At 48.0% G+C, this 26266-nt stretch overlaps 1 protein-coding gene and 1 non-coding gene across 2 annotated transcripts; one reads left to right on the top strand and one right to left on the bottom strand.

Annotated features, from left to right (window-relative positions):
• Window positions 1-1285: 1285 nt before the first annotated feature.
• On the bottom strand, window positions 1286-19293 carry LOC135822123 (cytospin-B-like). Its single transcript, XM_065334918.1, has 8 exons — window positions 18804-19293; window positions 17202-18101; window positions 10491-10566; window positions 7517-7989; window positions 6168-7126; window positions 4451-4544; window positions 3580-3731; window positions 1286-2660 (listed from the first exon to the last, which is right to left on the bottom strand). The coding sequence occupies exons 1-8, from the start codon at window positions 18846-18848 to the stop codon at window positions 2549-2551; spliced, it is 2811 nt and encodes a 936-aa protein (XP_065190990.1). The 5' UTR covers window positions 18849-19293; the 3' UTR covers window positions 1286-2548.
• Window positions 3815-3887, top strand: Trnav-cac (transfer RNA valine (anticodon CAC)). Its single transcript has one exon. It is a non-coding gene; the product is annotated as a tRNA-Val (tRNA).
• Window positions 19294-26266: the final 6973 nt, after the last annotated feature.

The following is a 26266-nucleotide window of genomic DNA, read 5'->3' as shown; positions in this document are numbered from 1 at the left end:
AAGTAAGTTAGTTCTCCCCAATGGCAATGGCAATGACTTACTACTGTCATGAACTGCTGTTCATGTACTTGTTATGATTCTTTTCTACACGTGTATTTTATTCTTTTTACCAGGCGTGGGCCATCCGGATCCCCTGGACTATCAAAATAGGTGCCTTATTATATTTCTGAGTGCAATAAAGAGCATATTATTTTACTTACTACTGTCACTTAGTACCAGGGAGTAGTAAAATACGTATAATAATGTATTTTACTACTCCCTGCTTAGTACCCCCTATAAAAAATACACTTTCCACTGCCGAGGTTATCACCCCGAATTGACAGTTCCCCCCCCCCCCCCCGAAAGATAGTAAAGTTCGTACCCGTCCTACATGACTGTACAGACACCGTACAGTATATACATGTACATGTACATCATATGCACGGACACTAGCACTATAATGTACTATATATGTAGTAGAGGTGCGCAGCCGCAGGCTTCCCACTGCGTGTCATTTACCCCCCCCCCCCGATAAAAAGTACTCCCCGAAAGATAGTACCACCCCCGAAAGTTAGTACTCATGTGGCTGCTAAGTTCGAAAGTTAGTACTCAGTACGTACTATTAAACTTACGGGGAAATACGGTAGTAGTACATGACTGTACTGTATGCGTTGTCCCGTTCTACTTGTAGCTATGCTAAGGCTATGCTAAGGCTATGCTAAGGCTATGCTAAGGCTATGCTAAGGCTATGCTAAGGCTATGCTAAGGCTATGCTAAGGCTATGCTAAGGCTATGCTAAGGCTATGCTAAGGCTATGCTAAGGCTATGCTAAGGCTATGCTAAGGCTATGCTAAGGCTATGCTAAGGCTATGCTAAGGCTATGCTAAGGCTATGCTAAGGCTATGCTATGCTAACATGATTGCTATAGCATGCTACTGTACTCACTCCCTCACCGTACCCGACTACCGTGCCAACTTTTCTCTCTGTCTCTGTCTCTCCCTCTCTCTCTTCCTCCCTCCCTCTCCCGCTCTCTTTGTCCCTCCCTCCGGAGTCCCTCCCGGCTCACTCCCTCCCTCCGGAGTCCCTCGCTCCCTCCCTCCCACCCTCCCCCTCTGTCTCTCCCTCTCTCTTCCTCCCTCCCAAAATACTCCTCCGGTTTTAATTAAGTCGACCTGTCATGCCCTAAAAGCTAAATTCTGAGCTCATCACGGTGAGAGAGTTCTCGAGATATTGATTACTCGAAAGCATGACCAGTGTGCCACACCGCACACTCATGATCACACAGGTATCATCACGAGCCAGTCGGTGGAGAGAAAGTGACAGTTTTTGAAACGATTGTGGCAACACCAGTGCATGTACTGGGATGCATAAGCACGAGCTGTCAGCAATGTACAAGTAAAAACATGTTCCGATAATAAGGACCAATATAAGAGTCACTCAGACGGAGAGTAATAAAAATCAAATTCATGATCGCATGACAACGTGAAGAAAATGATCGTAGCTGGTTTGCTCAGGAAAGAAGACTGAGGCGTTACTAGTGCATCGGATATACATGTAGATTGGTGTGTATTCCTTGGCTATACCCTGACTGAGTGAAACTAGTACAATCATGTAATCTAATATTATCAATGTGCCTACGTAAACTAAAACTGTAAAGAAGTTCAGCATGATCAGCAGTCGGTAGTCGGCTGCCGGATCGACTAGGATTCTAGCCACCAAAACAGGAGCAGCAGGCCTACAGCTTATCATGAAAGGTCATAATTAGCCTAGTCATAATAACGATCATTACTACTTTAATAGCCTAATCAGTAGTCTAACTAACATTTACATTTACCTACCGTAGTAGCCTACAAATCGTGTTATTATGTTCAAATGTTTACAGAAGATCCGTACACAGTTGGCACTGTACGGGACAAGCATGTCTCGTAGTGTAGGAACGAATGGGCGTGTAAAGAGAGCTGCCGCTACACCATTCAGCTATGCACAGTTACAGCATAGGGCAGCAGCCGTGGCGGCCAGCATAATAAAGCAGAGCTTATAGGTAATACTTTGTGGTATGTGGCAGAGTTTAGCAAGATGTGGTCCAACGACCACTGTTCTTGTCAAGACTTCGAACTCTCAACATTACCCGGACTTGTGAGACATGAACAGTGAACACCAATAATTAGTAATTAGTAGTCTAGCTGGCTGCGCTTCTCTAGCTGCTAATGATAACAGAAATCTTTGCTGGCGGCGCTTTTCTAGCAGCTAACTCAATCAGACTTCATATGTACAGCAGTGGGCAGAGACGAGGCCGGAGCGGGAAAATCAAGTTGCAGAACACTGCACGGACTCTTACAGTACTTGCTCAGCGGAGTCAACACATACACACACACACACACACACACACACACACACACACACACACACACACACACATACACACACACACACACACACACACACACACACACACACACACACACATAGGCGGGTCTGATTAGATGCGCAAGAGAGAAGCCAGTCAACACATAGGCGGGTCTGATTAGATGCGCAAGGGAGAAGCTCGCTTAGACCAGCGTGCGTATGTCTATGTGAAGTGCTTGTAGATTGAAGACACATACGTCATGATGCTCTTCTCATCCGGTACGCGACACATCATCATGTCTTCCACATCCAGCATAGCTGGAAGACCGGCTTTGCTGTAGATCACAGAGAATCATGAGCAGGAAAGAAGCAGCATACCATCGTCATGGTCAAGCCATACTAGATCAGTGTCATATACACGTCCCCCACTGTCATGGTCAAGCCATACTAGATCAGTGTCATATGCACATCCCCCACTGTCATGGTCAAGCCATACTAGATCAGTGTCATATACACATCCCCCACTGTCATGGTCAAGCCATACTAGATCAGTGTCATATACACATCCCCCACTGTCATGGTCAAGCCATACTAGATCAGTGTCATATACACATCCCCCACTGTCATGGTCAAGCCATACTAGATCAGTGTCATATACACATCCCCCACTGTCATGGTCAAGCCATACTAGATCAGTGTCATATACACATCCCCCACTGTCATGGTCAAGCCATACTAGATCAGTGTCATATACACATCCCCCACTGTCAGGAAAAAAAGATGCCAGTACCAACATCATAGCAATAGCGAATGTCAACCGAATAGCACGCAGAATGGAGCTGATCAAAGCTGACTAAGTTTGAGTTATGCACGGCTGGTGGCCAATTTCAGTGCAAAGACTACCTTTGCGCCCACCAGTTTGGGAATAGCAACTAGCCATGGTATACATGCACCTATAATACTCTCGGAGCTCATTTGCACATGACTGGATTTCAATGTGCTAAGTTATAAACTTGCCCATTGCTCCACACAATACGTTCATACACACAAAATACTGAAGTGATAACAGATTGCATGTCGGAGTCTCATTGACTGCCTGCCCTGTCAATTTTCGACTTTTCATGCTTGAAATCAGAATTTCAAAGCCCTTTTTCTTTCTTTCAATACGCATGCATGCACTTTTCTTTTTTCCCCGTAGCCTTTGCAAGCACAAATGAAGAGAATGTGCAATTAAACTGGTTGTGAACTACTTACTCAGAGGCTGCAAATGCCAGTTCAAAGTTGCGCTCGGCAGACTCAGCCGACAGCTCATCATAGGGTATGTCGTCGGGGCAGAACGTACTCATAAGAGCAGCAAATGCCAGGCCATTTTTCCAGCTCATTTTGAAGTCCTTGATCTCCACGTTCTATCCGCAAAGAAACAAGCAAAAGAACATAGGTCAATGAGTGAAGCTGATGGTCCAGAGATTCTTCTCTGCTTTTGTGTACAGTTTCTGTAGTGTAGTGGTTATCACGTGTGCTTCACACGCACAAGGTCCTCGGTTCGAACCCGAGCAGAAACTATTATTTTATTTTATTTTTCAGAGGGAGATTCTCTTGCTGGATCCCGTCAGCGGAGCTCAGAGGTACTGGCTGAACCGATCACAATGAAATATAATGAGAGGCAAAGCATTTTTTTTAAACTGGCTCAAAGCATCAAAGTCACAGAGCACTGTGAGTGCACTCACAGTGCACTCACAGTGCACTCACAGTGCACTCACAGTGCTCTCACAGTGCTCTAACTGCCATAAACACAGCTCGCGTTGTGCAAGGCTTTATACCCATAGACTAAGCCTGGCCTTGCGTTGCTCAGTGGGTATCTAATAGTAAAGACCACCAGAACTTCTGAATAACAAATGCTGCCAGATAATACATGGAGCACTGTACAACTAAAAATGTAACTCCTACCAAGCAAAATAATCACGTAAGTGTCCACACAGGACTGAGACGCCAATGCATGTGGCCTGCATGGTCTGTGAGGACAATGCAGTCCCTGCTCAGCGTGCTGGGACGTTGCCACCCATCATACCCCACAGACCCATCATGCACACCGTACAGACTGCTTAACGGCATAGTAATAAGTTACCTCATAGTGCACGGTTCTCCTGCGGCACCACTCCAGCAACTGCTGTGGACCAGAGTTGCGCACGAGGGCACGGCTCGGGCTAGTCTGTGGAGAGCTGCAGAGCACATGCAGTAGTAGCACAGAGAGAAAAGAAGTAAGGCTACGTAAAGACTTCCACTGCTCGCAGCTCTAGATTATTGAAGGAACGGATGTCCAATGCTTTATTAACCCTTTCCATGCCATGGACGCGTATACGCGTTTTTTTAGTATGAGCCGATTGGCCACGGACGCGTTTACGCGTTCTGCCTGGACTGTACAATGTACACTGTACATTATGTGTATCACGCGCTATAGACGAGTGTACAAACTGTTGTAACTCCGTCAAAATATCTCGGACTGCTAAGGTTGAGACACCGCTGGAAAGGTCTTGAGCTCAGCTTTCCAGGGATATAAGGTTCTTCGCGATACGATAAGGTATGACCGAGCGGCGATAAATTGAACGGCCAGAATGCGCAAATTTCATTTTTTGGCGATCGATTCAAATTTTTGTTCGCGACTTCGTGCGGGCTAGGGGATTTCCCCTAGACACAGCGCGTGCGCAGTCAGCTGCAACAAACGCGCTTGAATCTAAGCTTTCCAACGCAGTTTGAATCGTGAAAATCAGTTCACAATGAGCAAGAAGACGAAAGAAAACATGAGAGGCAGTCGTTTTGTTATTTTCAGGCATGGTAGGGGGACTTTGAGAGCAGATGGAAGTGGCCCTGGTATGCCTGTCGCGCTGTGAGTCCCTGAAATGGCTTCCTGTTGTCCAGATCTTTCCAACAAGCCATGGATCGTGAAAATCCATCAAGGTACAGTGAAATAGCAATAAATTTCGTTCTGAGGTGCGCGTGCAGCTTTGAACAGTTGAGCTCAGCGCCTGAACAATGCGTGGCCAACACATGAAAACATGCTGGCATGGAAAGGGTTAACTTCAGAATGCTGGTCCAGACCTTTGGGATGCGGAGCTCATTATTCAGCGAGGCTATGGTGTTTGTTTTACATTTCGGGCCTAAGATTATTTTGAGACATGCACTCGCGGCATACGTGAGCCCAATTTCCTTCTGATAATTTAGAAAAGCGATCCTGCCAGCTTTTCTATTATTGTTAACATTGGTGTCCTTTAGCCTGCTTGGGTAAACTTGGCAAGAGCAACACAGCAATTCCCAATCAGTCCCCATCAGTACAACCGCAGGAACAGCACCGCAGTTCTACTTGACATTCTCAAGCCCGGCAGCATTGCGAGCGAACAACTCTAATTCCTTGCCAACAAATTGCATCGCAGATCGCTCAATTCGTTTGGCAGGAGAACTGTGAAACATGCCTTTGTGATAACACAACCAATGGCGTGGGCAGCAAGTCAGGACCCTCCTGAAAATAACTTCAAATTGCTTGCGCTCAAGTGGACTACTGCACAAATTTGGTTCGAGAGACCTAACTTCGTACCCTGACCTCGGATAACTTTGGAGTTTTTTTTCAACCGATACCTGAGAAAGTTCTAGTGCCAATAGACCTTCTGATTGTCGAAATCGGCCATGAAACTGCTGAGTTACGCTAGGTTGCATTTTGGAGAAAAAAAGTATGCGTTGCACACTGGTACGGACCTACCGGTATCCGTACTATGGGCGTCAAAGGGTTAAACCCTCGTAAAAACAGTTTAACACATCCTACACTGCACTGTAGTGTTTGCTGCACTTACGCAGAATTCAGCTGTGCAGCGAATTGCTGTCGCTGCTTGCGGCGGATCAGCTCTTCCTGTCTCTTTGCCTCCTCCTTCAGCTTCCGCTGTTCCTCGTAAGACTGTGTGGACGCGGTAGAGCTGGTCTTTGCCGGTGAGGATGAGTGAGAAGAGTTGCCACTCGATGTTCCCTTCTTGCGTGCCTCACGCTGCAGCCGTCGAATTTCCCTTCTCTCGTCATAGGTCAAACTTGGATCAAGCGGGTCCACGGACAGAAGGTCTCGCTCTGGCTTGGTTGGCTCCGGTGCTTCAGCTGGCTTTACACTCACAGATGGTTCAGCTTCGCTGACCACCGAGGGCAATTCAATGTGCTCTTCTTCGGCTGCCACTGCCATGCGTGACGAGCTAAGTCCGTCAGCTTCGTCAACATCTACGCTAGCTGGTGCTGCTGTCACTGATGCTTCTACCTGCTCTGGAGAATTCCTGCGCATTGATGGCGGAGGTACAGGCTCCTTCTTGGTACGTGGCATGTTAACTGCAATTGTGGCAGTAGAGCTACATATGCCATTACTGCTGGTCACATTGGTAGTGGTTGTGCTAGCCTTCTCTGGCTCTGCCAAGCAATCAGTGCTATCACTCTTCTTTAGTACTGTCCGGAAGTCTTCCTGGGCAGCTTCCTCACGACGCGGTGCGGCACTGGAGCGATCTTTCGTCTTGACACTCTTGCGCAACTGGCCGCGGAAGTCCTGCTGCTCCGCTTTGGCAGGTTTCTCAGAGTTAGCCTTTCGAGTGACCTTCGGTGATGGAGCCTCGGTCTTTTTCAGCACTGTCCGGAAATCTTTCTGTTCACCACCACTTGCCTTGCCAGTCTTGCTTGGAGGTGCAGATGAGCCAGCACCTTTTCGCAACACAGTGCGGAAATCTGACACACCCTCGCTCTGACCAAGGGCAGAGGAGATCATGTCCTTTGATCGTCCCGTCTGCAAACAGTATCACAGAAGGAAGCAAAGCACACAAGTTGAGGAGAAAGAGACAGTGACATATTAGCACAATCATGTACACAGTGTGCGTATGCGCATGTATTTGCGAGCATGTGCGTGACGTGTGTGCATATGTGTGCGAGCGCGCGCGCGTGAGTGTGTATGTATGCGTGAGCGTGTGTATGCGTGTGTGCCGTTTGTAACATAAATTCAAGCTGCACATCATGGAGTAGCTACTAGAGAAACTCGTTAAGACTCGTCTTGTGCCGTTGTCTAGAAATTTACGCAATGATAAAAAAAATTGCATGTAAATTCTCTACAAATATAACAGCATCATATCTAGCATTAGATCTAGTAGCATAACTGGCAAAAGAAGAGAAAATTCCCTACCTCATCTCCACTGGAGGTCTTGCCCGATCGTCTTTCACTAGGATCTGAAATAGAGCTGGCTTGACTTGCTTGACTTGCTTGGCTAGCCTGGCTGCTGGTGTCATCAAACGGGACGTCCTCTTGCCCGGCATCAGCCGATTCAAGATCTCTCCGCTCACTGAACGCAGGCGATAGGTCAGCAACCGCTGTGCTAGGCGATAGCTCCCCACCATCCTTGCTACTGCTGCTGTCCACCAGCAAGCAGCAACCACTGTCCACTTCCTCTAGAGTAGCATCCGTCTGCTCTGTTGCTTCGAGTGCCTGAACCGACGGCTTCGCTACTGCTTCTTGAGGCTCGACATGACTTGCAATGACGGTGGGCTGAACCGATTCATTTGATACATTAGAAGAACGAGGTGTGATCGTGACCGGTGCTGCAGAAGTCTGGCCATGGCTAGATATTGAGCCTTCAGATACTCCACGTGAGCCTCGCTCTGCAATCACATCAGAATTAGGTGTACATGTAGTTGCAAAAAAAGAGACAACTATGTCACATTCTAAAGCCATAGTGTGTGTGTGTGTGTGCATGCGTGCGTGCGTGTGCGTGTGTGTGTGTGTGTGTGTGTGTGTGTGTGTGTGTGTGTGTGTGTGTGTGTGTGTGTGTGTGTGTGCCAAAGTGTATCCTCTTCGGCGAACTGGACAAGACCCGGCCACGTCATGGGCCCCGGAAGCGGTGGCGGGACAATGTTGTGTCCGACATGAAGGACCGCCAGATAGCGGACTGGTACGACCTCGCCCAGGATCGCAGAGAATGGAGATCAGCATGCAGCACCATTCCTCCGACCGAGCCCGTCACCTTAGATTTCGTTTGCACTTGTGGAAAGCGCTATCGCCATCGCCAGGATTTGACTCGCCACGCCCGATTCTGCTCGTGACTTGAACACTGTTGGTCCCTTCGGGACCTGCTATCATCTCCGGATGGGCATATTGTATTGTATTGTATTGTGTGTGTGTGTGTGTGTGTGTGTGTGTGTGTGTGTGTGTGTGTGTGTGTGTGTGTGTGTGTGTGTGGGTGTAAAAATTTCGCGGAGAGGAAGCAGATTTGTTAGCTCCTGGTTTTCTCTTTGTTGGCCTCCTCCACAGGGCGCCTTGGCCTTCTGGTCAGGGTCGTCCCTGGGTATTGACTGGCAGTAGGCTTTTCATGCCTTGCAGCCGGTTTCGCTCGCGCGGAAGGACATTCAGTGAGCTGACGACAAGGGCGGGTAATTTGTTGCCGTCACCGTCTTCTTGCGTCCTTTCCGCATCCTCCGCAGTGGCGTGGCGAGCCTCGGATCAATCCCCAGCCTGTAACAATGCAGTGGCGTTCGGCAAAACACGTGGATTCCTGGATGATAAAGGATACAGGTCACACTCGCAACAATTTATTCCTGCGCGGTGATAGCTGGAATTGTGAATTTGTCGTGTTGTTTGGACCTGAGTGGCCAGTCGTCGTGCGGCGATGGTGTAGTGATGTTAGCTTGCTGCGCATACTCCTCGTCGTTTCGTGAAAGTACGTCTTGTGGAGCCCTTGTGGGACGTTCGGTGCCCACCCTCCAGCTCAAGATTGTGCTTTCCTGGTGCATGAAGGCCGAAGCAGTACGCGTACAGACGTTATTGTTGAACAGAACATCATGTTCACATTAATTTTGTTCCTTTTTCAGTCGTTGCATGTTATACTTATAGTGGACCTACAGCAGACTGTTCATCTGGTTTGTGATATTTCCTTCCTCTGTTTGTGAGTCCCTTTCCATCAATATGGCAGCTTGTTTTGATTTCCTTTTCTTCAATTCATTTTGCTGTACTTCCTGTTTTGTTTGCGCCACTGCCCCTCACCTTGCGCCCAGTTCTCTGAGTGGAGGGCGGCGTGACCCCAAGGGGTAGCTGATTGATAGTAGATACCGTACTGGCAATATATGTTGCCGCGTAACGCGTAACGCAGGGGGGTGCGGCGTAACGCGCGACCAGGCTAGTGCGACAAATTTTCGTTGCGTTCGTAACGCGCGTCAGGCGGGGTGCGGCGATCTTTTCATTGCAGTTTGCACTGCAAAGGCTGAAAACTGTGAAAGCACGTGTACCGCGTGGCAAAAAAAGGACTGCGGCAATATAGAAACCTGTGTAACGGCTCCTGTGCGACTTTGCATGTAACGCCCTGCGTGCGGCAAACATGTGCCAATGTAACGCTTCATGGCCTCACTGCGGCAACATATATTGCCAGTACGGTAGTAGTGTGTGTGTGTGTGTGTGTGTGTGTGTGTGTGTGTGTGTGTGTGTGTGTGTGTGTGTGTGTGTGTGTGTGTGTATGTGTGCGTTCGTATGTGTGTGTGTGTGGGGGGGGGGGGGGGTGGTTAGCTACAGTAACACGTCAAATAATCTACATGGAGATAATAATTTTAATATAGCTATGAATAGGATGAAGGCATCACACAACTACGTTACTTGTTCGACATGTATGTGTATTTTATAACACGTCAATTTAGAGAAACTGGAGCAAGATATACAGTACATGACCATCTCTACATGTTGGTGTTAAGATATACAGTACATGACCATCTCTACATGTTGGTGTTAAGATATACAGTACATGGCCATCTCTACATGTTGGTGTTTCAAACGTACATGACCATCTCTACATGTTGGTGTTAAGATATACAGTACATGGCCATCTCTACATGTTGGTGTTAAGATATACAGTACATGACCATCTCTACATGTTGGTGTTAAGATATACAGTACATGGCCATCTCTACATGTTGGTGTTTCAAACACCCACATGACACATGGTTAAAAACTACTAGTAGATGCAACAAATGCAGAAGTGGAAACAGACCTAACAATGCCGGAAGTTCAATTGAGAGAAGCATGTCCACGTACGTCATGATTTTCAGGATGCCAGTAATGATGTGCAGGGGCTGTACAGGGTGACTGAGGCTAGACATCAAAATTCACCATCACTCACCCTTCCTGCTCTTTCTAAGCTGGCGCAGTCTTGCACGAAGCTCCTTGCGTTCCGTGTAGCTTAGCGTGGCTTGGATCTGCAGCCGTTACCAAGATACACACCCACACCAATGAAAACTAGTTAGCATAACATAGGTATAAGACGGTCTGCACTACCTGTATCTCAACGCCCTGCTACATGTATAATACACGTACAGCGCGGGTAGGTTACAGTGAGACAGTCAGGATGGGACAGGGATCGTCACAGGATAGTGAACACATTGGATGGGACAGGATGCCGGTGAACACATTCAGAACATGTGACACTACCATCATAGACCATTGCTGTGGGCAGTGTTACTATTATGACGGGCAGTGTTATTGCTCAGACACAAACGTGTGCACGTTCTGTAGCACAAATGTCTCTCGTATCACCGCCAACCTGCAGTATCGCCGTACACAATCACAATGTCATATCACCACTGCTTATCTAGTCCCACCAAGTGGCTGTGTGACGGATAATCCTAAATTGCACAACTCATTTTCCTTTCCCCCGGCTTCTCTCTTGAGAACTCTTTCGAAAACTTGAATGTCACACAAGTAGAAGCTGGACAGGTTGCTCTGACATTGAGTGGTGTCACACAGCGCACACTGTGAACCTATACCATTCACCATTCACCATCACCAGTTCACCATCACCATCACCAGTTGTCCTACAAGTGAGCAGTCACTCTGATATCAGTGCAGCTCCTGATAAAACGGGAAAACTTGCAAAACAGACTAGTGAGGCTGCATGGCAGACACAGACTAGCTGTGAAATGCACCGCTTACAACAGGAAGTCACTGTCACAACGAGTAATTGTGTTCTCGCCGGAGAATAGAATTGTGAGGAACCGTAAGGACGAGTCAGTCACGAGGTACAATACAGCGTTGTCATCAAGGACTTGAATGGATTGGTGGCAGTATTCCCAGGGTTCTTATCTAGTGACAGACGATACTAGCTGCAACTTGAACTGACAACGTGACCCACTGTTGACACCGGGAGGCACTGGGAGGCACTGGATACTAGTAATGGGTACAATTCAGGATTGTCACACCATGACAAGTGCCAACACCACTTTGCCTTACTGCGCAGTCCAGGAGAGCCCCTCAATAGGCCTCTGCGGCTTTTGGACAATCCTTAAAAATAAAAATAAATCAATTAAATAAAAATCAGTTCTATAAACACTCGGCTCACTGCCCACCCAGTACAACAGTCACAGGTATGCTAATCGGCTACCCAGAGCAAGGTGGTCAACATATACATGGTCTCCCAGGGGTCACTCTAGCCTAGCAGTACCTAGCAGTACCACTTGCAACAAAACGTCAAAAGCTAGCAATGACACATACTAGTACTAAAGTAACACTGAGTTAGTACTTAAGACCCAGGTGATACATGGGACGCATGGGCTACAGATGGACAACAAGATGCCTGCTAGGTGCATGCAGTACACTACCATGTACCAGTCAGGACGTGACCAGGTGACCTAGGCTACAACCTGCCAGCCCAGGTATCCAGTGTCAAGTGCCATTACTGATTCACAAAGCAAGTGTACTTTGGTAATGAGGTACACTATCTACCTAGGGATCCCAGAAGCACATCTGTGACAACTGTTTGAAACAATCCAACATCTTCTTCGTCCCTCTACACATGATTCCAATGTTAGGTGAATCTCCATAGCATGGGATCAAGTACATGTAATGCATGAACTGTGGTTCAGCGGGTCTGTCTACCCACGCCCACTAGTACTACTGGCCTGTGCCGTTGCCTGTCTAAATGTCTTGTGCTCCACCTCTCATACCATCAGAATCTAGTCAACCATTCCATGCGGTGCTGAAAGCCAAGAGTTCCCACTAATGTGGCTTACCCGTTTTAGCCTCCAATAAGTCAAGATTGTAATGTCACAGTAGCAATACTGAATTCGATGTTGCCATCTTCACTCGGTCCATCCATTCATAGTAGTACATGTAATAGGTTTTCCATTGGAGTGTTCCCGCCTTGCGCCAGTATCTTCTGTATAAAATAGCATTATTCAGCTTAACCATTTTCATTCGACGGATGCTTCTCCTCTGATGAGTTCCTGTCATCTTATGGACCGAAACAATATGATTGTGTCAGGAGTAACACTACTTGCTATCGTGGAGTGTGGCTGGTGAACTGTTCGTGCTGTTATCTGCAGGCGTTGTGTGGTCTCGTCTGGTCAAGAGAAAAAGCCTGTTACGACTGTAATGTAGCGCCACACTGACTTATGTGATGAAATCCAAAGGCAAGATGCTACTGTATCTGGTCCTTGACAAACACAGTATGCAAGGAAGTTCTTCTTGCCCATTAGGATGCTGCACTAGGGTGTCTGTTGTCAGTCCTATAGTGCATGGCCTGCTTTCGCCTTGCCTACACACACAACAGCTTGGCGGTAAACCAAGCACACTGATGTAGTGAGGATAACTAAATTCACAAACCCCATCATAAGATTTCTTCACTCCTCAGAGGAGCTGAAAGGATAGATGGTCAGCACAAGTACAATAATAGGAACACGGTACAGCACGATATGGGTGCAGGTGCAGGTGCAGGTGCAGGTACAGGTAGGTACATGTCCAAACTACACAGTGCCCCACGACACCTGCTAGAACACTGAACACTGTCACTGAGATGTAGATGTACTGTCCGTGATACTAGTACTGAACACACGCGGCATACTGGTGACAGCTCCAGTGTGTACAATCAGGATGCTGCAGCCACAACAGGAGCACTAATTCAACTCTCAAACAACAACATAGTACTCGGCGGTACATGTGTAAGTACAGTGTATAGTGCAAGTATCAATAACTATCCCACAACCCCCCCCCCCCCACACACACACACACACAGGCAGTGCTCCAGTTCTGCTTGGAAAATGGCTCCATGCAAGCACAGCAGGTCTCAAAGCAATCATCCTGCTGCCCTGTTGTTGACATGTCCTGGCCTTCAGACTGGAAAACATTTGCGTTCTCCTGCATTTTTTGACCTATCACCCTGTCAAGTGGCTTCTTGATTGGAAGAAGAGCCTCTGAGTGGCTCAGAGCACAGTTCAATCAGGGCTTTCTCTTGCTCTCTCTCTCTCTCATCTACTTAGACTGAGTTAGAGGGGCCCAGTAGTAGAAACAAGGTAGATGAGATGAATACCTCTACAGCAGGGCTCCAAGGGAAGCGGCTCTTCATTGTACAGAATTTTGTTTTATCACTCAGAAAGGCAAACTGTGGTCTCTAAACTGAAGTACACCAGCAGGATACAGCAGGATACTTTCTTTTACAAGATTAGACTCCCTGTGCCTCTTGTAACTACCAGACCACGCAGTATTCAGGGCTTCCTTGAATAATGGTCTTGGCGGTTAACGGTTGGCACTGCTGAAAAGCACCATGTCTTGTAGAAGTGCCGGTGCAGCCAGGGCTAGAGGATCTCCTACACTCACTAGTAAACGGCGTATAAGAATGATAAAACAACCTTTCCCTAATGATCCTCTTATCACACAACTGCTGTACTGACATGGCACCACAACAAGCACATGCACTGCCGCACTCCTAGACTCCTACACATGCACCACAGCTTGTAGCAGGGCGCCTGCAGTAACCTGCTCAGCAGATCAGGCTGCTGTGAATACCGTATACAGCAATGGGACAACATTCAGCACAACTGAGTCTGGACTCTGCAGCCACTATCATTGAACTGAACTGAAGTCAATGAACAGCATGAAATTGAACTGATCAGGACGGAATTGACATACTAGTATCCAATTGCCTAATGCCAAAAGATTCTAGAAGCAAGACATCTGATCTACACCTAGCTCTTTTCCCTAGTAGTACTGGTGATGTACCCAGAGTGTGCACAGTCAGCTAGACACTAAAATACCACTGCTGAAAACCATGTTGCGGGCAGGCAGGCAGTTCACACATAATTAGAGCATTCCAATGTTGTGCAACAAATGCTGCATGGTTTCAAGCAGGCATCCACTAGTACTAAAGCTAGATGGCCGTGCAGATCTGGGGAATGCAATCAACGCTGGCTCTATTCTACACCAGGCCCAAGGCCAGAGCCAGGATGTTTTGAGTGACCATGCCTGCAGTATTCCTAGACACCTGCTCAGAGTGAAATGGCCTGGTCCAAGGTAAACATGCGAAATCAAAAAAGGAGATAGCCCTCTTTTCAAGCACAGCTGTCATTGGAGAAAGCTACATCAATGCATTAACCCGGCACAACAGCAATTGTAGCACTCCTTGTGACTTCAGCAAGCCCATGGCAGTTGCTGGACAACTGGACATGCCTATATAAGTAACTGTTGTATGTACGGGCTTTGAAGCAAAGTAACTACTAATGCAGACTATAAGCAGGGCTGAGGGGTGAAATTCCAGACAAAGGGGCAACAACACAGTCATAGTACCTTCAGTACTTGTAGGCAAGCAAAATGACAACATCCCACTAAAGCTCAGTGGACCATGTCAGCAGCAGCTAGCTATTACTCAGAATGAGTAGGCAAACCACCCCGGGCATGCACACTGCCCACAGCGCCCAAACATGCCATAAACAAACCGTTTTTCCTCCATACACACAAAAGATGCATGTCATGGACACCACTGGAACCTCAGACTCTGCCCAAGTAGACTGCATTTGGCTGTTCAAGGCTGTATACAAACTGCAGGTGTTCATTGCCATCAGTTTTCCCTGTTGCTGCCAACCACACTGCTAATGTATTTTGAAATCTACTGAGGTCTGTCTCATATTCTCAGGGAATAGCACTGCGAAAACGCAATCTTCCTACAGTGTGAAAACGCAATCTTCCTACAGTGTGAATATACTGTGACGTCACGTGTTTTGTACATGTGTACAATGTATTTGTAAGAACATTGTCTCCTGATGATTGCTTCACTAAGCATGAAACTCGCGTAGAGACTGAACGCTACAAGTACACGTATGATTCACTGGACTTGTGTACACACATTCAGTATGACCGTATACCAGTAGTTGTTTTCCAGCTTTGACGTCCAGAATTCGTGGTCTTTACAATATGCACTATAAATGGCATTCCTCCAGTATCTGGTAGTTATCCCCAAGCAGACATTGCATGTGTTAGTTAGAGCCAGTGTAGTGCTGTCTGTGAATTATGTACAGCCTACCATACCAGATAGATAGTCCCTGTAGCCTTATTAGTTTGTGTTGTCACTTCTTATCAAACAATACAATTTTCTTATCAAACAATACACGTCAAACATGATAGAACACTGAACAGGACCCATGCACAGAGCTGCCTGCCACACACTGAGTCACTGAGTCAGGCTGCTGTCAAAGCTGTCAAAGCTGTCAGACTCAGAGGTCATAACAGGCTACAGTGTACTGCACTGCTGAGTGACAGCCACCCACTGGCACTGGACATGCCTGTAACATAGCTATTGCCAGTACTATTGGCCAAACAGCACCACTACCAGTGCAGAGGCTACCCTCTAGGGTTCATTGAATAGTGTTAGGGACTACATGTAGTACATAATCATGATAATGTCATTGCACCTGGCAGGCATGGCAGTAAACAATAGTATTACCTCACACAAAGTCCCAACTGGGACCTGACAGGAACATACACTGGGAGACAATTGCTAGCCCTCCTGCACACAATGCATCCCATACTGGGCCTGCACAGCCACTGAGGGCAAAACAAACAAACTACTTCCCAATAGGCCTCCCTGGGTAGCATTACCATGAGTGGTGCATACTCACAAGTAAGTTACACACTGACTAGAGTCCAGCGCACCTTGCCGCAGAGAGTAAGTCTAGCCTAGACCAGTGCAAAGTCTGCAATGATCAGTAGCCATGCCAAGCCACCATATAATTCAGTGTATCCGGGCTCTCCAATACCATGGCCAACCCATGCAAAGCTAATGCTGGTTGCCTAAACGGAGTGAGAACTCAGACACTACAATCATAAACACTCTGTACTGACTATTGTTACGACTTCCAAACAGACTTTAAACTAAATTCCAGTGTACATTGCAAATCTCTGTGTGCAAGCATCTGAGTATCATTGTGTGTCTCTGTGTGCAAGCACCTGAGTATCATTGTGTGATACTAATAGACTAGTATAATTACAGTAATCTGCATCTGAAAAGAACTATAATTGCAATCACCTAATCATCTAATTGCAGTGTGCCAGGATGCTTCTCTGAATACTAGTACTAATACGAGCCCCACTTCTTCTTCCACTGGCTTGGCTCCTCATCAACAATGACTCTGCACCTACACCCCATTGAGAAGGAACTTTGTCAGTCCACTGTACCAAATTCATACTGATTTACACAAATAAAACATAGCCTTGTTCTGCTACATGTTACAACACACCACTCAACAGTGCCCTGGATTCCTGGGAACTGCACCATTACATGAACCACCTTGGCCATCATGATCACCAAACACCTGCACTGCTAAAGCCTAGGTTACATAGAGTTGAAGTGGGATTATTTCTCAAATGATTATGTGTGTACAGACTTGTCAGTGCTGATATGGGAAAGCCTGGAACAATCTGATTTTTGCCAGATCCGTTTACAAGGTTTCACACGTCGTTCCGATGAACCCCAGGAGCTCGACAACGAAAGGAGCATAATACTAGTCCCAATATTTCTTTACATTACATCATGAGTGAGAGTGTGTGGGAAACAGTCAATTTTTCTCACCTGTCGCTCTATAGCCTCTTCTTCCTCGTCATCCTCAAACTCACAGGCACTGCTTTGATTGCTACGCTCGCTGTCGACGTCTCTCCGCTCGGAAGCGCGTTCCAGCGATTCAACCTGAGATACCGTGCTGCTCGCGTCCGATTCCTGGCCCTGTTCGGTAGTGGCATTTCCTATGTCCAGCTCCGCTGTATCACTGGGATCAGCATGATCCCGGTGAGTGACTACAATATCCACTTCCACTTCCGACTGCTGCGCCTCACGGCGCTCGATCGCCGGTTCAACCCGATCGACGTTGTCCACCTCTTGTGCGGCGACAGGGGCATTCTTCAGCTGTTGTTGATCGAACTCCTCCTGACTGATCGCCTCTTCCACTTCGTCAACACTCTCTTCGACAGCGTTGGGCTCGTCTACCTCTTTGGTCAACACTGTCACGGCATCCTCGATCTTTGAATGACCGACATCCTCACTGGGCGCATTGTGCGAGAGATTCTCATCAGCTGATTTGCTCTTGCCGTCATCCAGGCTTTTCAGCCCGACGGAAAACTTTTTCTCGATGCCGGTCGATTCCTGTGCATGAGGTGCACGCTGCGAATTATTTGTAAGCTCGTTATCCTCAGCTTTTTTGCCCGTTGAATCCTTGGCATTTTGCCTTCCAGTTACTCGACGCTCGCCAAGCGCTGAACTGGTTGTACCAGCTGCACGTACACCAACAAACTGATACTGGTTAGCTGGTTTCTTGCTCGCCGCCGTTGAGCTAGCTGCTGCGCGGCTGGTGCCTGAGCGATAATAGCTAGGTCCGGAGGCCGGGGTCTCTGTCTTGCTGGGTGCGCTTTTAGCGCGCTGCTCTCGAATTGCTTTGCGAATGGCTGCACGTTCGTCGTACGTGGAGGCATCGTTCATCTAGGCCCAGCATGGACACATCCATACACCACAATCCACAGGCACAGACAGGCAGAAGCAGGAGACAGGAATGCACAAAGAGAGCGGTCAGATACCGTAGATAGCTGCACGCTACATGGGCAGATCACTACGTGTGTGATCTCTTCTCACTTCAGTTCAGTTCAGAGTTCAGTGAAGAAACACACTAACAACACAATCATAGCCATGTAATCCACCACCACCACCAGCAGCAGCACCAGCAGCAGCAGCAGCACCACCACCATCACCACCATCACCACCACCACCACCACCACCACCACCACCACCACCACCACCACCACCACCACCACCACCACCACCACCACCACCACCACCACCACCACCACCACCACCACCACCACCACCACCACCACCACCACCACCACCAGCAGCAGCAGCAGCAGCAGCAGCACCAGCAGCAGCAGCAGCAGCAGGATAGCTACATCACTGACACTGCACTGGCACAACGCTAGGAAAATCATTAACACCTAAAATACGAACAATGCAGAATACTGCGATGGTGCTGGGTGTGGAAATGAAAACACTAAAAGTACAAGCGCAAGAAACTATCACTGAGAAGATTGCATGATCAGAAACATCACTGAGAAGATTGCATGATCAGAAACTATCAGCGCCCTGGCACAAGCGATCAAGCACAAAACCATTCCTGAGAGGAAAGCTCACCATGTTTTGCAGCGTCGGAATGTCCAGGGAGGAAAGGTCGGCCATGGTTGACGACGTTTAGCTGCGATTTCGGGATGCTAAGCCGATGGAAGAGATGTCTGCTGCTGTGCTCGTTAGTCCTGCACTGGTCACTGGTCACTGGTCAACGTCAGCTGCAGCAGCGGAATCCAACCGAGGAGGTCACAAACTTGTTACTGAGGCGCCAGTGTTACAGGGGAAGTAATTATTTTTTTAGTTAGTTACTGCCACCACACTATGTACTAGTGGCAGTAGTGGCCGTCACGCTTGGGCCAAGTATCAGCTGACTGCGGTCGTAGGTGGAACAGGGCAGTCACACAGACACTCACACCCTCTCCCTCGCCAATCACACGCATACACTCAACAACAAGAAAAGCAGCACCATCCACAAAAAAGCCGATCACGAAACGCTCAGCTGAACGGAATGAATTTTCAATGGACTACTTTTCTTCTGTGCTACCGCTGGGAGCAAGCACTGAGTGTTTTTATACCGGGAGGAGCAGATTGAATGGTTGTATAGTGCTGGTGAATGACGCCTTGACGGCACACGACAAGGCCCACCGCGTTGCTGACAAGCAGTACCCGTTCTACGCAGATGTCAAGTAACTCTCAGCACCGCACGCCTTTTCTATTTCTCAGGAAGACCCTGGGCCGTCTCCAGGTCTCACTCTCAGCTAGTCTTGACTCTACTACTGTCAGTACTGGAAGTACAAGTACATGACCATGCATGACTGACAGTCTGTACTGATGTAGTGTATACAATGTCATGTAGAATCTACACGACGTACATGTACATGTACATGTATGAGTCCTATGTGCAGTATGAATACTATGATGCCATTGATTGGTGGATAGTGGCTGACACCGACCGCGTAGATTTCATGCATGTACGATCGATCCAGCAGATTTCATAGCAGCTAGCAGACATCCATACAGTCTGCGTACTGCCACTACTGGCTAGCTGTGCGTGTGCCACTGCAGTCACACAGTGCAGTGCCAGAGGGTAGTGGCCTGGACCACTAAATAATAATAATAATATACTGTACCATGAATACTGACGTTAGGAAAAGTCAACTCCTCTACGCCCTAGATTAGAATAAAGAGGGTCAGAACCGGGTCTAAGACCCATAGGGCCATAGTATCCATACGGTTCAGATGGTGAACAGACCAGGGCTAGCTCTACCAACCGTGGATGGTTTTAGTAAGGTCACTGTTTCCGAGCACGGTGTCCTCTCCACCTTGTTACATGCTGTCAACCAACATCACGATAGTACACACATGTAGTACTAGTAGCTCATTGTTTTTGGTAAATGAAACATTGAATTCGGATTATCGTTCTTACCAAGAGTAGCTCATTATTTTACTCTCGCTTTACTCGTCCAAAACAGCGCCAGGGTACCAGGGTGGGCATTGCCCGGGCCTTGGTACTACTGCTGCAAACACTACACTGTCTGTACACTCTGGACTGGATAAACGTTGCATCCGTTGCGTGGCCGATGAGTATCCATTGGCCCACACTCTTCCCCTGTACACCAGGCTGGGTGTCTGCCCAGTGCTGGAACGAGGGGAATGCAAGCTCCGACTCCTGACGTTTCGAATCCGTTCTGGAATCGTCAGTGAGCTGTTGTATTGTATTGCAAGGCCCGCCGACAGGCATGACCACTCGAGGTCAGTTGGGACGCAACCTTCCCCTCCCCCTGGCCCACAGTGCTTCTGGCGCATGTCGACCGCTTCTAGCCAGCTGCCGACTCTGGAATGGCCTGCCCGACTGTACGAAGTCCATAGTATCTGTCCGTGAATTCAAACGCATGCTACGCGTATTTTACTTCGGTTAAATGTAATGGCTTTCGTAACCTGCTGATAAGGCTCAATAGAATCATGCTACGATGACCCGACTTGTAAATTTGAGATCCCTTTTCTGTCCGTCTTAACCCTGCCTCCCCTCATTGCTACTTCCATTTTCGTATTTTTATTTTTATTTATTTCTCTCTTCATTTCTGACTAGGCACAGCAGAAGACATAGCAGCCAGAGTGTCTGCTGCAAATCGGGCATTTGCAAGCATTCCATGGAAACGCCACAACCTGAATTCCAGGCTGTGTATGTTTTCCTGCCTGATATTGCCTGTCTTACTGTATAACTGTGCGCTTTGGACCTTATCGCAAACATTAACCGACGTCGTCAATGTATGGCACCGGAAGAAACTACGTACCATCATTGGTATCACGTACCCACAACGAATCTCGAACACAGCGCTGTATGCCAGAACCGAGCAGACCCCACTATCCCAAGTCTGCAGGCAACGGAGACTGCTGTGGTTCGGCCATGTAGTGAGGGAAGGCGAAGAATCGTCCTCTTTCCAAGCCCTCCTAATGTCAATCAACACAACAGACATACGACGACCCCGAGGACGACCCCGTCTGAGATGGATCGACGTTGTCAAGAAAGACTTACAATGCATTAATCTGTCGCTTCTGGATGCTGTGCAATCTGCTTCTGATAGAGCTGCTTGGCTCGAAATTGTTAACAGATGCGTTGACCTCATGCAATGAGTGAAATGCGAACTGTCATTATTATTATTATTTCTGACTCTTCTTACTGGTTGTCATCGCTTTCATAATATTGGGCAGAACTGCCCGTTTGCCATGCAATGTAAAATACATAAACAACAACAACAACAACAACAACAACAACAACAACAACAACAACAACAACAACAACAACAACAACAACAACAACAACATCAACAACAACAACAACAACAACAACAACAACAACAACAACAACAACAACAACAACAACAACAACAACAACAACAACAACAACAACAACAACAACAACAACGGCGGAGTTCTGGACTGATCGAAGAAGGACATACCACGGTACATACTAGTACTTATTACTAGTACACCACACAGGACAGTAAAATCATGCATGGCGACATGATGGATGCATGCACCTGTGCAGGCTGTGCAGCTATGGCGAAGTCAGGCTTCGTCAGAAGGGGGGACAAAGGGGACCAACTCAAACTACTTCCGGACGGAGGTTGAAAAAGAAACCACAAGCCATTACTGGTAACAATGCAATACAGTCAACTAACTTACTTCGCTTATAACGACACTCGGCGGGGCATCAAAAAGGTGTCCTTATTCGCGAAGTGTCGTTATACCCGAAATCTCAGTGGGATGGGACTTTGCTCTGGACATGGAAATGCTGTCGTTATTCGCGAATTGTCGTTATATCCGCAGTCGTTATTAGCGAAGTTGACTGTACCGTTTGTTCAGCAGAGAGAATTTTTCAAGTTTTCATAAAGGAATTCAATTTGAACCAATTACTGTAGTAGTATTTACAGACATGCGCTAGCAGCCTAGTACCAGGACAGCTGCTCTTGCTGAGTCTTGGCAACTCTTGTCTTGCCAAGGAGCCTGCCGACTGTCGTCAGTCGCAGAAGAACACTACGAGTAATACGTGGTCCTTTTACTTGTGCCCGGTCTACCCGTCTCAATCCGGGCTCCGGCCGTCCGGGGTAGCAGGTGCCAGTGTCACTGTCACTGACAGACACGTTCTTGCCAGTATGCAGTACTCTAACTACATGTAATACTAAACTGTGTATTTTGTATACTAAGGCTAGCTGTGTGATTCATGACCGTCAGACACCACTGTCACCATAACCAGGGCAGGAGTCCAGGACACACTGAACTGAAGACTGACATGACGTCTACACTAGTCACTAGCCTTTTTTTTTTTTTTACTACAAAGCACTGGCCAGCAACATAAAAGGGGAGGTAGACAAAAGTGGACAAGCGAACTTTGACAACACAGAGGAGCGTGGCATGCGTGCCGATGAGGTAGGTCAACCTCCCCCGACCTAGTGGTCTCGGGTTCAACAGTTGGTCTACGCATCAGGAAGGGGAAATGGACAGAGAAAGGGAGAATGAGCATGAGGAGCTTCCCAGGAGAGGAAGAGTGAGAGAGAGAGAGAGAGAGAGAGAGAGAGAGAGAGAGAGAGAGAGAGAGAGAGAGAGAGAGAGAGAGAGAGAGAGAGAGAGAGAGAGAGAGAGAGAGAGAGAGAGAGAGAGACAGAAAATGATAATAATAGAGACAACCGGTTATTCTCAGTGCTGGTGGACTTCAGTGGCCCATAGCCAATTGGTCTGGCGGAGGTGATGGTAGGCCTTGGTCTTGAATGTCGGCAATTTCTTGAGAGTTGGGCGTTCGGCGAGGATTGGGGCAGGCAGTGTGTTCCAGCTCTCCAGGACAAAGTATGGGAAGGAGCGGCGGATGAACTCTGGACTGGAGGCTGGCAGAGGAGTTGCGAGTTGGAAAGAGTGGCCACCGAGGGACTGGCGTTGCCGGCGCGTCCGGGGTGCAGCGTTAACTCTTGCTGGGGGAGGTACCATGTTGGTAAGCAGAGCTGGACCTGGTATGCATTGCAGCTTATACAGGTAGCACAGCCCGTAAACATGCCTTCGGATTGCCAGGCTGGGGAGCAATGAGGGGCCAATAACCTTCATGGCTCGACGCTGGACCAGGTCCAGCTGATGGAGGTGACAATGTGCCGCACTTGCCCAGACGAGAGGGGCGTACTCCATTATAGGCCGTACAAATCCTTTGTACACAGTTAGGCGCCCTGCACTGTCCAGGATCCGAGATGCCTTTCGGAGCAGGCCGAGTCGCTGGTTGGCTCTAACGGCAAGGGAACGGATGTGGGCCCGGAAGGAGAGAGTACTGTCAAATAACACTCCTAGCAGCTTGAGCTGAGGGCTCTCAGGCACCTGCATGCCATCAAATGTGAGCTGTGGGACATCCAGGGATGGTCTGTGGCGGTCAAGGAGTATTGCCTGAGATTTTGATGGCTCGAACTTTATCTTCCATTGGGCACCCCAAGTCTGCAGGCGGTCAATAGATGCTTGGAGGCTATTGCAAGCAGCAGCGATGGTATCTGGGTTTCTGATTAGGGCATAGAGTGTTGTATCGTCCGCGTAGACAGCTAGACTGGAGCCTGGGGCTAAACACTGTTCTGCATCGTTTACATATAACAGGAAAAGAGTGGGACCTAGGAGGCTACCCTGGGGCACTCCAGCCTTGATCGGGAACAGTGGGGAGGACTGACCGCCAACAACTACAGTCAGTTTTCGGTCATGGAGATACGACCTTAGCCAAGCCAGGAGTTGGCCGTGGATGCTCTCCACACTTTTTAAAACTACTTCTGCAGCCTCTACTACATCATGTACTACTACTAGTGCATGACTGTAGTACTACTACTACCGGTAGTACGTAGTGCAGGATAAAAATTAAAAATACATGACAGGTACAGTATGTGGCACTCTATGACCATATATGTACGCTGTCAGAACCTGAGCCACAGCATGCAGCGACAGTTACTACGGAGGATTAGCAAGACGAAATTCGCGTTCGCTTTCCAAGGAAAGTCGAACTCAGTGACGGAATTCGCGTTATGAGAAAGGATTAGCAAACAGAAGTCCCGTATGTCACGTGATTGTCGCCTTGGAGTTGACCAATGACAGATGAAACAGCGCGGGCTGGAAAGCGCGGTCCTGCCTGCTCACAAAGGTGATGGAACTGGATCCACTGCCCGTCGTCAAGTGACGACGGGCAGGAACGGATTCCACTGCCCGTCGTCAAGTAACGACGGGCAGGAACGGATTCCACTGCCCGTCGTCAAGTGACGACGGGCAGGAACGGATTCCACTGCCCGTCGTCACTGGACTGACTCTCTACGAGTACTTCATGGTTTTTCATTGGTTACTAATAAAATAAAGAAAGCAGATGAGCGACTGTTTGCAACCACAACTGTCGTCATGCCGTTCTACTGAGTGAACTTCTGGAGATCGGTGTCGGTGGTACTGCCTTGCAGTGGTTCTGTAGCTACCTTACCCACAGGAAGCAACGTGTAGTCACCAAGACACAACACGGCCTAGAATATAGCAGCAACAGGGGGGTTCCGCAAGGCTCCGTCTTGGGGCCCTCTCTCTTCAATCTGTCAGTCAGAAAGCTCCCCTCTGTACCCCAGCACTGCAAGGCTCGACAGTACGCGGACGATGTCTCTCTTTACAAAGCTGGCAAGAACGTTGAACAGTTGTGCAAGGAGCTGACGGAAGACATTGTCAAAGTGAAAGAGTTCTTGGCGGCCAGAGGCTTACTGCTGAATCCTTCCAAGACGCAGTTTGTCGTGTTCAGGTCAAAGTGCAAGCCCCTTGACCCCAGCGTCGCTCTACAGCTGGGTGAGGTCACAATCAACCCTAGTGCACACATTCGATACCTTGGCGTTGTACTCGACGAACATCTCTCCTTCGGAGAGCACGTTAGCCAACTAGAGCGGAAAGTTGGAAGTAAGTTAGCCATGTTCAGAAAGGTCCGAGATCACATGACGGTAACTGCGAAGCGTGCCACATTTGTTCCATTCAGACAGTACTCGAGTATGGGAGTAACTCATTTGCTCATTGCTTGTCAGTAACTCTTCATGACCGTCTAGTCCGTCTTAGTAATAGAGCTCTACGCGTTGTGTTCAGTATGCCTCGCTTTTCTGACGTATCCCTTGTTAATGCACGCCATCACATTCTCCCTTTGTCTGTGCGCTATCAGTTCAAACTCTATATCTTAGTGTTTCGTGTCCTGAATCAGTTAACTACTACTCTCCTTACTGATTGCTTTTGCCTTCGTTCTACTTCTACTCGTACCAATTCCTGCACTCGCTCCCAGGTATCTTCGTCTGTCACTCTACCAAAAGCTAAAACTCGTTTCGGTCTCTTTTCAGTTTCTTTCATCGGTTCCGACCGTTGGAATGCACTCCCCGCTGCAGTCCGCTTATGCTCTTCACTGCACCTACATGTATTCCGTAATTCAGTACTTTCATTTCTAGGGTACCCTGTAAGAAGGCCTTAGGCCTGTGGGGATTGCCCTATCAAAAATTTGATAATAAAATAATAATAATCATGGCGCTCCAACATTTGATCTGGAACTGGGAGAAAAGAAGCCCCTTTTTTGAACGATAATTGGCGATGTGAATGAGCTCCTCCGAAAGGTTGAGGTTGAGACTGAAACTTGTATTGCGGAGTCGCTCGCGAAGGAGATCTTGGACGAGCCGGATGAGCCTCAACCAAAGCGCGCAATGCTCAGCAAACTGCAGGACCCACGCAATTATTTGCCGAGGTTTCCGATCAAGACGTGGGAAGAATCCGTAGGAACAGAACAGCCAGAATGCCTGATGCCCAGTCGACAACGCATGTCAATGACCCCACGAGAAAAAAAGCACTATGGACTACTACGAAAAAACTGTACCAGAAAACAATCACAAAACACAATGCAGGTGTGTCTGTCATGTATCTCTTTATTTGGCTTGGGTGCACACGGGAAACACGTTCCAGTCACTCATACTCGGCCAGTACCGCTGTTCATCCATATATCCAGCCCTTGGCCTTGCCGC

This window comes from Sycon ciliatum, chromosome 1 (assembly GCF_964019385.1).
Source record: "Sycon ciliatum chromosome 1, ocSycCili1.1, whole genome shotgun sequence".
Classification (NCBI taxonomy): Eukaryota; Metazoa; Porifera; class Calcarea; order Leucosolenida; family Sycettidae; genus Sycon; species Sycon ciliatum.
This window is presented reverse-complemented; position numbering and strand designations above follow the sequence as displayed.